Source organism: Anolis carolinensis, chromosome 3 (assembly GCF_035594765.1).
Source record: "Anolis carolinensis isolate JA03-04 chromosome 3, rAnoCar3.1.pri, whole genome shotgun sequence".
NCBI lineage: Eukaryota > Metazoa > Chordata > Lepidosauria > Squamata > Dactyloidae > Anolis > Anolis carolinensis.
In genome coordinates this window covers 110,902,379-110,916,371 of record NC_085843.1, presented here as the reverse complement: position 1 = coordinate 110,916,371, position 13,993 = coordinate 110,902,379, and the positions used below count along the sequence as shown (strand labels likewise).

Sequence of the window (13,993 nt, the reverse complement as noted above, 5' to 3'; positions counted from 1 at the left end):
TTGTTTAGTCATTAACCCCCCATCCCAAAATCTAAACTCCATTTTGTGACAATACCTCTTGAAACTTTATGGGCTTGTTCATTAGGCAAAGATGTTAAATAACATATAGGAGAAAATAAGGGAATGTATTGTAGTCATTACAGTGTGTGTGTATGTATGAGAGAAGTGAGCTATAAAATGTGTGGGAACAAAGGCAATGAAACAGAGTTGGGGTTCTCCACCTGAATTTACATCTCCACTGAGAACTATATTTGAATTTATCCAGGATGAAGGCCCAATGGTGAAAGAATGCATTTAATACATTGGGAAAATCTTTATGTTCTCATTTATGAAGTTAATATTAGATTATCGGGAAAGTGATATCTATCAATTTGAGATCAAACAGATTGCATTATCTGGAGGAGCCATTGCTGTTGTTTTGTGCCTTCAGATCATTCCCAAGTTATGGCGACTTTAGCATGAACCTATAATAGGGTTTTCTGAGGTTGAGAGTCTGTGACTCACCCAAGTAACCCAATGGGTTTCCACAATTGAGCAGAAGATTGTACCTTGGTCTCTAGAGTCATAGTTCAATGCTGAAACCATGACACCATCTACAGCGAAACAGCTTTCTGTGTATGATGTCATGGAGTCCACCTACTCTAATATTGAATTCCCTTTGCACCTGAGATTGGTATCTTCAGATTACAACATATTTTAGACATAGCTGTGTTGCATACTTAAAAACCCCAACACGTTCTCAAAGCTATCCTGTGGTGAAGAGATGCAAGAGGTGGATCAGGGATGGCTCAATCATGCCAGAAGTCAACAATGTGGATAAAGACATAGAGCAGATGAAACACTGAAAGAACCTAAAAGAAACAATTTGTGAATATGTCCCAACGAGGACAACCTTTCCTCTCAGTATAGATACACAGTATATTTTGTTTTATATATATTTCATAATTTGAAATCAGATACCCATTTTACTTTTTCTTCAAATATCTTCAAACTAGAGGTTGTTTTTGTGCTGTCTTCTAACATCCATGTTCATTTTTTGTCAAAACAAAAAGAATAATACTCTTAGAAGCCTCCAGATGTAGAATGCCTCTTCATCAAAAGAATGACTTTCTCATTAAAGGTACAAACAAACAAACAAACAGATCAAAAACAAAATACAAGGAATTCTTGGCTTACACCCATTTTTGAAAAGTAAAATAACTCTACACAAACTTTAGAGCTGAGTACCACCTTGGGGTGGTGGTGGTTCAAAATTGGTTTCTGAATCAGTTATGGATAGAAAAATAGTGATCATTCAAGTATTGTTAAGCACTTCTTTTAACCAGTTTCAGTCAGCATAGTCAATGATTAAGGATAATGGGAGCTGAAATCCAGCAATACCATCTTTAAGCTGTTCAGTGTTCTGTAGAAATAACATCAGTACAATATGAAGCTTCTCCTTCTTACAAAAACAGACAAGCCCCAAACAGAAAGAAATATCAAGAAACCTTAAGTCAGTTCCTTCCCTTTTAATATCAGTAATATTGGGGTACATCTAAAGTCAACCCATTTTCTTGTCTCCCAACAAAATGTAAACTGAAAATAACTAATAGTTGAAATATTTATCATGCATCCAAGTGGGTACAGTAGAGTCTCGCTTATCCAACATAAATGGGCCGGCAGAACGTTGGATAAGTGAAAATGTTGGATAATAAGAAGGGATTAAGGAAAAGCCTATTAAACATCAAATTATGTTATGATTTTACAAATTAGGCACCAAAACATCATGTTTTAAAACAAGTCTGCCACTTGTTTGGTAGCGTGGCTGCACTTGCGTTGTTGTTGAGCATGTTGGCCCACTGCACATTGCTGCCTAGAGAAATAGCTGGGGATCTGGGTGGGAGGCAGACTGCGTTGGATAATACAGAATGTTGGATAAGTGAAGGTTGGATAAGTGAGATTCTACTGTATTTAAGAGAGAGAGAAGATTCATCTACACTGTAAAATTAATGAAATTGACACCACTTTAATTCCATGATTCAATGTTATGGAATTCTGGGAGTTGCAGTCTTCTTTGTCAAAGAGTGCTGGTGTCTCACAAAACTACAACTTTCAGGGTTCCACAGCATTTAAGCATGGAAATGAAAGTGGTGTCAAACTGCATTAATACTTATAGAATCCTAGAGTTGGAAAACACCTTGTGGACCATCCAGTCCAATCGCCTGCCAAGAAGCAGGAAAACTGCATTCAAAGCACCCTCGATAGATGGCCGCTCAGCCTCTGTTTAAAAGCCTCCAAAGAAGGAGCCTCCACCACAGTCCAAGGCAGAGAATTCCATTGCTGAACAGCTCTCACAGTGAAGAAGTTCTTCCTAATGTTCAGATGGAATCTCCTTTCATGTAGTTTGAAGCCATTGTTCCTCGTCCTAGTCTCCAGGGCAGCAGAAAACAAGCTTGCTCCCTCCTCCCTATGACTTCGTCTCACATATTCCTCCATGGCCCTCATCATGTCTCCTCTCAGCCTTCTCTTCTGCAGGCTAAACATTCCCAGCTCTTTAAGACACTCCTCATTGAGCTTGTTCTTCAGACCCTTGCCTGGACACCTTCCAGCTTGTCAACATCTCCTTTCAATTGCTGTGCCCAGAAACGGACACAGTATTCCAGATATAGTCTGATCAAGGCAGAATAGAGGGGAGCACGACTTCCCTGGATCTAGACGCTATACCCCTATTTATGCAGGCCAAAATCCCATTGTCTTTTTTAGCTGCCTCATGACATGGTTGGCTCATGTTTAACTTGTCCACAAGGACTCCAAGATCTTTTTCACACGTACTTCTGTCAAGCCAGGCACCCCCCATTCTGTATCTTTGCATTTCATTTTTCTTACCTAAGTGGAGTATCTTGCATTTGTCCCTGTTGAACTAAATTTTGTTGGTTTTGACCCATCTCTCCAATCTGTTAAGATCGTTTTGAATTCTGCTCCTGTCTTCTGGAGTATTGGTTATCCCTCCCCATTTGGTGTCGTCTGCAAACTTGATGATCATGCCTTCTAACCCGTCATCTAAGTCATTAATAAAGATGTTGAACAGAACCGGGTCCAGGATGGAACCCTGTGGCACTCCACTTGTGACTTCTTTCCAAGATGAAGTGGAAGCATTGGTGAGCACCCTTTGGGTTCATTCACTTAGCCAATTACAAATCCACCTAACCATAGTTTTGCCTAGTCCACATTTGTCTATTTTGTTTGTCAGAATATCATGGGCGACCTTGTCAAAGGCCTTACTAAAATTCAGATACGCTACATCCATGGCATTCCTTGCATCTATCCAGTTTGTAACTCTGTCAAAAAAAGAGAGTCTGGCATGACATGTTTTTGATAAATCCATATTGACTATTCCTATTGACTAGTCAATATTGACTATTGACTGCATTCCTTTCTAAGTGTTTGCTGACCACTTCCTTAACAATCTTTTCCAGAATCTTGCCCGGTATCGACGTGAGGCTGACCAGATGGTAATTGTTTGGGTCGTCCTTTTTTCTCTTCTTCAAGTTAGGGACCACATTTGCCCTCCTCCAGTCTGCTGGGACTTGTCCCATTCTCCAAGGTCCCTCTAAGATAATTGCCAGTGGTTCTGAAATGACTTCTGCTAGTTCCTTCAATACTCTTGGATGTAGTTGATCCAGCCCTGGAGACTTGAATTTGTTTATCCAGGTATTCCTGGACAACTTGTTTCCCTATTTGGGTTTGGATTTCTTCTAATCCTTCATCCATTCCATGAGGTTGAGGATGGCTTTCCTTTTGTGAAAAGACTGAGGCAAAGCATTATTTGGCAGCCGTTACCTTTATGATTGCTTCCTGTTAAACTCAATTGCAATTATATAACTATGATTCTGCTCTAACTGCCATGGCTCCATCCCATGGATATAGAGTTTGCTCTCTAGGGATATTCTCCACCAGAGAGTTGTATTAGCTCACCAAACTACAAACTATAAACAGCAGGATTCTATAGGAAGCAACCATATAAGTTAAGGTGGAAACATAGTGCTATAACAGTGTGGCATGAAAAAATCACAGATGTTAAGGTGGGATGAGTGCAGTAGTTCCTCAACATCTGACAGTCTGAAGATTTGCCACCTTTATCTTGCAAATTATAACACTGTGAAACCAACTGTGTTTGTGGCTTGCCTATAAATCCTGCAGTGAAATCTGTCAGATGAGAAGTTGCAGTACCACATCCTGAGGCAGAGCAGCAAGTAGATCCCTCCTTATCTCCTAAGTAAGGCATACAGTACCCAAAGCCACCAGGTGCAACAAGCGCCAACATAGCTTTGTGGGCAATATAATAACAATGAACAATGGATTAAACCCTTCCATTTGTTCTTCTCTTATGGCACACCAAAATGCATTGCTTGAGGCAGCCACCTCACTTTGCTACATGATGGGGATGAACCTGAGTGGTGGACTTAAGTTCTTCTAGACACTGGGCATGAAAAGGAGGACTTTAGCATCTACCTTGTTCAAAAAGTAGTCTTCATGTGTGTGGAGGTGGATTGTCACCCTGTTTGGTCTCAATTTTTGCCCTAAAGTCCTGCCTTGCTGCCACCATTGAAAATATACATGGATTCCAGAGCCCTATATATTTTACCCAGGGATTGCTTTACATGTAAACCTTTAGAGTAGAGACAGAAAACAGTTGAAGGAAGACTATATTTATCCAGAACTCTTTCATAACTCATCTCAAAAAGCTAATAATTCAGTTAATGTATCCTGATAAATCATGGGTGTCAGCATTTGAAGGGAAAAAAAATTACTAGTTTAACAAATGAACGAGTACGAGCCACAAGCAACAAAACACAGCTTCTTTCTACATCTTTTTGTTTAAAAAATAAGAGAGCTCAAATATCCCAGATGTACTAAACTGTAATTTAACTTAGGCAGCTCTCACGTCCAGTTGCTGGCTGGTACAATATATAAATAAAACAATTTTGCAGCAAGCGCATAGTGCTTCCAAACACATTAACAAATACAAAAATCTGAAGGAATGCTCATAGATGGACCAAATAGAAAGGGGAAGAGGGGGAAAAACAAGTTCAGAATTTAGGGGTATTATCTCAGTAGTGGCCATTTTTTACTTCAAGCCTTCTTTGAAGGCACTAATGAAATAATTTAAATGCAAACAGGGTTTTAATTTCTAAACCCACACCTTATCCATCCTTCATGTCAGAGAAGGGGAAAAAAACCAATTTTCCAGATTTCATTGGATAGTTATTTCCAGTCTCCCTAACAAATGACTTCAGTGAATAGATCTGATGGGGCTTATAATCCAATAAGTTTACCACTACTTTAAACCCATCTGAAAATGTCTTTCTATTAAAAACAACATTTTATGTACCTTCAACAGAGATCAGATTAACTGTGCTTTCTTCATTGGTCTTGACAGAAGTAAAAATATTTGTCCATTAAGTTCAGAAGTTATCCTGAAACTTCAGTTTCGAAAAGAATCCAGCAGGAAACCTAAGAGTTGTAGCTCAAAATCCAAAAAACAGTGGCACATTTATTAGGCTAACTAGAAAGCACAAAAACATAATTAAAACTTTTGATGTTTCACTGTATTTGTTGCATAGTCAACACATCTACCTTTAATATTTAATTCAAACTCACATTCCCCATCTCTGGTCTAGCCTACTACTGAGAATCAACATGGTGTAATGGTTGAGTGTTGGATTAGGATTTTGGAAACTAGAGTTCAAATCCTGGCTTGGTTCATGAAAACCCATTGGGTAACCTTGAGTGAATCAAAGGGTGCATCTGCATTTAATGAGAAGGGCTCCTGGATTAGCACTGAGGTGGCCAAACTATGCATGGAGCTGATCTGAGGTAATTTCAGACCAGACCATGTTAACGTGGAATTCAGAGCCACTCACAACTTTGAGCCCTTGTAAACAGTTGGCCTGGTTCTGAGATTGAACCAGCCATAACTGTGTACATGGACATCCTGTGTTCATTGGGCTTGCGTGGCCTTGGGAACACAGGATGGCACTTACCATTCCCTTCCATTTTCTGTGTTGTGGCAGTCTCCAGGTGTGACATCAACTGAGGTGACTGTGGAACCAGGGAAGGAGGGAAGAGGAGGGGGGTGATTGCTCTGACACCCTGGACAACATTGCTCCAGGCAATAAATGATCCACAGGGCTCATGTTGCACCAAGAGCCTGCTATGACAAGGAGACTGGGAGGGGAGAGTAAAGCTACTTTATTTTTTTAAAAAAAATATTTGCATCCCTCTTTGACAGTTCTCTATGTCTTATTCTCTTTGCATAATGAGAACACTGTGAGAAAATAACTGATGGCACACTTTTTTCAGTGAACTGTCCTACAAGTAGAAAATGAGCACAGGATTTAATACAGCTCATTCCCTGTGGCCCTTGTTCACTAACCTTGTTCACTAATTTCTTAAAATTAGAGGAACATTTAAAAATAGAAGCCGGAATCCTGTCTCTGCTTATACATAGCTATGCAATTAGTTAATGAAGTAACTTCCCCTGCACCTGGCCTGACTCCCCAAAATGTGACGAAAACATCCATCAGCCTTGCTCTGATTCCCTCACACCACACAGCTGATGAAGGTTGTAAAGCAGGATGGAGGGTGAGTTACGATCTCACCATGCAGAGGTTGTAAATGTGAAAGCGTTACCTAGAACAGCACATGATTTCCCCTTTCCTAATCAAGGAGCATAATATCCAGGCTAGCCCAGTTATTTTGGCATCAAGGCCACCAATAGATATCAAATAACTAATACCTTGCCAGCATTTTGGACCACTAGGAATCTACTCCTGCCTGAAGCAGTCATCCCACACTGCCTAGTGGTAGAGTTGGGCCTAATATTCCTAACGCATTTCAGTTATATTTACTGTGCATCCTTGCACTCTTCTAGATTGATCTGAATTAACAGAAGATCTTGCAATGTAGCTTGTTGTGTCTGAGTAGGTTTTGCCCATTGTTGTCGCCTCTGCATCCTCTAGTTCCAATTGTTTGGAGGACTATTTTTGGTAATTTCCTGGATCTGATCATTTAGATGTTTTTTTAAATGGGGTGTGGTTTGTTGAGGTGATGTTGTGGTTTGAAGGGTGCAGTTTCTTCCCCTATTTTTGAAAAATAGTTAACATTGGACTATAGTGCAAATGTGACATTTCACTGATGCACTGAAATGCAAACAATGTAGAGACTGAGGAGTGTGTGTGGAGAAAGAATATGTTTTCCACTGACATTTATTCCCATTTAATAGTGAGAATAAAATGTTGCAACTGGCACCAGAAACTGTCAGAAAGTACTGTAGTTCAGGACAACAGAAATTGGATCATTTTGGAAAAAGAACTTCAACATTAATACAGTAACCTTCAGGAACTTCTGGCCATATTTGCTTTTTCTGAAGGGACCCTTTATTTTTGTTTCCTGTAGAAATGACATGGAAACATTTTTATTTGCAATACAGACACAAAAACCAACCCATGCAGTATGCTGAGAGGGATGATGGTGATGAGTTTCGTGGTGATCAGAGCCGGCTCTAGGTATTTTTCAAGTGTAGGCGAACAGAATTTTGGCGCCCCCCCAAACCAATCACTGAAAAATAAAAGCGTTGGATAAGCGAAAATGTTGGATAATAAGGAAGTATAAAGGAAAAGCCTATAAAACATCAAATTACATTATGATTTTAAAAATTAAGCACCAAAACATCATGTTTTACAACAAATCAATAGAAAAAGCAGTTCAATACATGGTAATGTTATGTAGGAATTACTATATTTGCAAATTTAGCACTAAACATTGAACAGGGATATAGGGCAGTGTGGACTTAGATAACCCAAATAGCCCTCAGTATTAAAAAAAACCTCTAAAATCAGGACAATAAATAAAGAACAACACTCTGAAAACAGAAGAAATCCAGACAGTAAACAATCAGGGACAGCTAACTCCTCCCAAAAAAAGATTCTCCCAGGCAAGAAGAAGCCAGGCCTTGAAGCCACAGGGCCATTAAATGCTAATCAAGGTGATTAATTACAACATTCACACCTGCTTCAAAGAAAAGTTCTTTCTCCCACCCTGGACCTTCTACAGATATATAAACCCCACATACCTAGCTTCCAAGTTCCTACAGACCTCACAATCTCTGAAGGCCCCAAAGGTGGGCTTGCGTGGTGCGAAGGTGGGTCTGCGCTGGCCGGAAGGCCCAGCGCGGCCGCTGGAAGGCCCGAAAGAGAAGGAGGTGGAGAGTGGTGCCCTCCTCCCAGGACGATGGTGCCCCCGGGACGATGGCGCCACAGGCAAATGCCTATTTCGCCTTATGGTTGGACCGCCTCTGGTGGTGATGATGGTCATGATGACAGGCATGAGGCCACTGTTCAGAGCTATGCACATAAAGACCGAGGTCTGTTCATTCTCCTGCTAGATGCAAGTGGAACAGAAAACCCTGCTGGAAAGCTAAGAGGCTTAGAGGGGAAATCTCATTTGGTGTCAATGGGAACATATTTTAAGGAAACCTAATATCCATATTTGAGGATTGGTGCCTCATTTTGACTGCGGTTGGGAAAGGGAAGGACAAGCTTTTCCATGTGGTAGTAGTCCTAGTAAACACACACACAACCACACCATGATCAATCAATTTTTCTTGATTTTGAAATTCTGAAACACGGTTTAACGCTACACATTCACCATAGTATTCAGTATAGCCCACAGTTGTAAAACACTCTCTTCCTTCCACAATATCAAGAGCCTACTGTCTGTTCTATCATTGCATTTTGACTTGTCCTGCTCTATGTGTTGAAGTAGACTGTATAGGAACCAAGCCATTTAGAAGCATGAATAAATGAATAAATGAAACACGGGACGAATGAATCTGTCAATTTAACTTCCTACAACATATTGACCTTTTTAAAAGAAAAATTTTCAGCTATCCTATGGAAAAACAATTGTTCAATTTCTGAAAGTTGTACTTTTAAAAAACACTGGGAAATGGTGCTTTTTAAGATTACAACTACTTTGAATCTGCAGCCATAGGACTATGGGAAATGTAGTCCAAAAAAAGAGAACATTTCCAAGCTTTGAAGCAAAGTGAATTAATTCTTTGCCATCTGGACCAACTAAATTCAATATGCAAAGTCGTTCCCATAACAGACAAGACCAGATAGCTTGCGTCTGATATTTAATTGTTAAAATGTAGGGGGTGTTAGAGAAAAAAAGAAAGACAACCATAATTCAATTTCAGAAACGCAACATTCTAAGTAATAGTAGTAGTAGTAGTAGTAGTAGTAGTAATAATAATAATAATATACTTAATTTATATTCTGCTCTATCTCCCTGAGGGGACTCAGGGCAGATTACAGAGCACACATACGACAAGCATTCAATGCTGTCATACAATTAACAAGGACAGACAATACACAAACAGACGTAAAGGCATTTCCCATCTTTTCAATTTCTGGCATCTTGGAGGCTGTGCTTGACTCTGGCCATGGGGGGTGGGGTGGGCTGGGGTGCTGCTGCTCCATCTTCCATGCCGAGAAACTTTGTCATCCTTAGACATCCTCTCGATCGATATCCTTAAGGGCTCCTTTTATTACCTCCTCGCTAAAAGTGGTACCTATTTATCTACTCATATTTCTGCATTCGATCTGCTAAGTGAGCAGGGAGCTGGGGCTGATGGGGGGGGGTGCTCACCCCGAAGTGGGCTCGAACTGCTGACCTTTTGATCAGCAGGATTTTCTTCAGCTAGCAGTTTAGCTCGCTGTACTAAGCCTGGCCCCTAGCTTGTTGGGTAAATCTATCTGTTTTGCCTCTTTCCACATTCAACTACAAAAAGGTAACATCTTGATTTTTTGTGTTTATACATTGCTTTTTAGAAAGTTCTCATAAAAACAAATGAAATTAAATTCTTAGTCATCACTGGGAATCACTTCAGTAAAAGTAACCCCCAATGTAAGACGAATATGCTGTATGCTGGATAATGATGTCTTTGGTGACCAATTCAATTTTATAAAAACTGAGCCAATCTGTGAATCCATGTACGGTCAAATATTTTATACAGAATTATATTTCCCAGTGCTCAGTATTTCTTACATGCACATAGTAATGCAGTCCTGCTCTCTTGTTTGATTTCTGAGGTTGATATATTTGTGGAAGTAGAGCAATCCCTTATGGGCATGGACCTTACAAAGTTTATTTTAGAAAATTTCAGGGAGGAAAGTTTACTAAACTTTAATCTTACCTACACCCTTGTAAGCCACACTGAAAAGCCAAAAACTCTTTTGTGTTGGGGCTGCTGAGAGGGAGGTTGTTTCCACAAACCAGACTTGCATAATAACTTCATGTAAAGAGGTTTCTTAACAGAAGGATTCTTGTTAGTTCACTTACCAGTCCCTAAGTCCATCCAACCTGGTTTGGAATGGTTTCCCATCTTAATGGAGAAATTTGGTGACAGTTTCAGGTAATTTCAGGATGGAGAACATTATTTCACAAATGTGTTAAAACTTGGGGTTAATGGAGTTAATTTATGCCTAGGGCAAAAGTTTCTGACCAAAGGCCATGCTCCATTTCCTTTGAAGAAGAGTAGAAGTTGTTCTTTCTTTGTTCTCTATGTGTGTTAGAATGCCAACCTGTTAAAACTCCTTAAGTGGTGCATAAGGTTCAGAAAACACTAGAATGTTTGAATGTTGAATGTTTTCACTGGGCAAAGATGGACTGGCATGTGCCAAAAAAAGTCATATTTGGTGTGCTGCATAGTGTTGTTTTGTCATGGGCTGCTACTGCATGTTAGGGACAATAACCTTATCCATGAATCAATGGATAGAAGATCTAAAATGCAACATTTGAAATAAAGGCAAAATCTACCAATGGACATGTTAGATATTTGGTCAACTTTTAAAGAGATTTACTATTAAGACTGTTGCATTTTTATTGTATTTTTGATTTTTGATTTTTTATATTAGAGTATTATAGTATGCTACTCAGAACCTTCCTTTTGTGCTGCTATTATGCATTTTAAAATTAATTACATTTTAAAAAACAAGAACAAAGTTAGGCATTGCATAGATAAAGAAGAAAAATTGCATTTATTTATCCCCAATTCATGATCTGGTATGAAATAATAATGTGAGACTGTGCAATTATTTTACATTAGAGTGCCCTAGTTAGACTTTCATCTGTGAAAGGAGGAACGTATATAGACACATACACACACACACACACACACACACACACGACAAGAAATAGTTCAGATGCTTCACTGATTATGGGTTAATGAAAGATGTGCATAATTTATATGGAGTATTATTGTAAATTTGAGCATTAATATTATCTTCTTTGTTTATTTTTAAACTGCAGCTCAAGGAAGGTCGAAGACGATGACTTTGAGGATTTTACGACAAATCAAAAATGGGTAATGTCTCCAAAAACACACGACACCGATGTGACACTGTTGCTAAACAAGTTGCTAAGAGAATATGATAAAAAGCTGCGGCCAGACATTGGAAGTGAGTGCTTTTTTCTACAATTTTCTGCAGTGGAGGTGATGAATGTCTGTATTATTTATTGCAGATAATTATGCTCATATTTGCTCTTTAGTGACCAATGTGAACCGTCAAGAGCAATACCTAATGCTGTGTTTATGTTCAGGTTTACTGTAATCTGTACTATATATGCCAGACAATAGAGAATACAAACAACAGACCAGAAAGCATAATGATAAAAGTAAATAAATTTACTGAATGACTACACGGAGATCATTTGTAGATGATAATGTTTGGTAAAGAGGAATTCAGTAGGAAAAGGGAGAGATTGTAGTACAGTAGAGTCTCGCTTAGCCAACCTTTGCTTATCCAACATTCTGTAATATCCAATGCAGTCTGCCTTTTAGTAGGCAAATGTTTTTGTAGTCAATGTTTTCAATACATTGCGATATTTTGGTGCTAAATTAGTAAATACAGTAATTACTACATAATCTTACCATGTATTGAACTGCTTTTTCTGTCAGTTTGTTGTGAAACATGATGTTTTGGTGCTTAATTTGTAAAATCATAACAAAATTTGACGTTTAATAGGCTTTTCCTTAATCCTTATTATCCAACATTTTCACTTATTCAACGTTCTGACAACCTGTTTATGTTGGATAAGCGAGACTCTACTGCAGGGGTCCCCAAACTAAGGCCCGGGGGCCGGATGTGGCCCTCCAAGGCCATTTACCTGGCCCCCACCCTCAGTTTTAGACTTAGGCTCGCCCAAAGTCTGAAATGACTTGAAGGCACAACAACAACAATCCTACTTTATTATCTCATTGGCCAGAAGCAGGCCCACACTTCCCACTGAAATCCTGATAAGTTTACAGTATGTTGGTTAAAATTATTTTTATTTTAAAATATTGTATTGTTTTTTCATTTACCAATATTGTAAATGAAATATTGTAAATGAATGATATGGTAATAATATAATATATTGTGTATACATATAATATTGATAATAAATATTATAATGTAATACAATATAATATTTATTTATTTATTTATTACAGTATTTCTACCCTGCCCTTCTCACCCAATAGGGGACTCAGGGCGGCTAATAATAATAATAATACAATATAATAATATTGTATAATATAATAATATTAATTATATATTATATATTAAATGTAATATTACTAATAATATTACGGTATAATGGTATAGTACAATATAGTAATATATAATGCTAATATTGTGCTATGCTAACAATATAATATATTGTATGTACATGCAACTTGTAAGCCGCTCTGAGTCCCCTTCGGGGTGAGAGAGGGTGGGGTATAAATGTAGCAAATAAATATATAAATAAATGATTGTTGTGGGGGGAGGGGGGTTTGCACTACAAATAAGACATGTGCAGTGAGCATAGGAATTTGTTCGGGCTTTTTTTTTTTCAAATGATAATTCGGCCCCTCAACAATCTGAAGGGACCATGAATCAGACCTCCACTTAAAATGTTTGAGGACCCCTGCTCTACTGTATACGTAGTTGGACTGATTAAACCAGGGAGGTCAATTCCCAGAGTTTGCAAGATCTATGATCTTGGATGTCCCTCCTCCATAGGCTTGCCATTAGTTGGAATTGGTTTGACAGCAAACGACAGCAGAAAGGTAACTTCTGTTTTAAAGTTTCATTGTCTCACTGTCTTCAAAAAGCTGAACAAGATATAAAAAAAGAAGTAAACTGATTGTGGGGGAACTATGTGAATTCGATGACTGTCCTGGATTGGGAGCTTATGGCCCTCTGAATATTGCTGGACTACAGTTTCCATCTCTCCCAACCTTTGACTGCACTGACTAAAACTAGTGGGTGTTGGTGTCCAAAAACATCTACACAATCATGTGTTCATAGTTCAAAGAAAAAAGTCCAGTGAGAACATATAGTTATTTGATTTGAAATTTCACCATATTCATTATACAGGTTGCATTGCAGCCCTATAGTGAGATGCCTGTTTCCAGTTCTTCCTTAGGGCATTTTCCACATAGTGGGCTAAATCCAATTGTAGAAACTAGGAATGTGTGATCCATTTAAAAATGGTTCAAAAGTCATTACAAAACTGGGGGTGCTGGCATTTTATTTCTAAAGTGTTTCTCAAGTATAGTTAATGAAAAATTCGTTATTACAATGAGAGTAACGGAATTTTGTTACTATTTTGTTACAGTAATTGTGCATCAATTACTATAATTGCGGAAACTTCAGGGACTCCTTTCTTCATCATTTTTAAAGCTATTGAGGTGAAACTTGCCACACTGATAGAACTTGCCATACATTTACCACTGTTAGCCTACCAAATTTCAGATTGTTTCACTTCTCCATTGATTTTTGAGGATTTTCAAAGTTTTTATAAACAACATTTTTAAAAACTACAAGAGCTGTCTCCTTGAATTTTCTATACAATGACAGGAGATAACAGGGGATAATTCACCCCAACTTTTGGAAATATTCGTTCATCTACTGATTTTCGG

At 38.5% G+C, this 13,993-nt stretch overlaps 1 protein-coding gene across 6 annotated transcripts in view; it reads left to right on the top strand.

The window, feature by feature from the left end:
• Positions 1–13,993, top strand: part of gabrg3 (gamma-aminobutyric acid type A receptor subunit gamma3) — a 506,296-nt gene that overhangs the window by 13,466 nt on the left and 478,837 nt on the right. For 4 of the 6 annotated variants that reach the window (XM_062975361.1, XM_062975360.1, XM_062975359.1 and 1 more), the window contains exon 2: positions 11,356–11,504. In XM_062975361.1, the coding sequence (XP_062831431.1) occupies positions 11,414–11,504 (91 nt within the window). In that variant the 5' untranslated portion in view covers positions 11,356–11,413. Of the gene's footprint in view, positions 1–11,355; positions 11,505–13,993 lie in introns of those variants that run through there. The other 2 variants (XM_062975358.1, XM_062975357.1) reach the window with 2 other exon arrangements.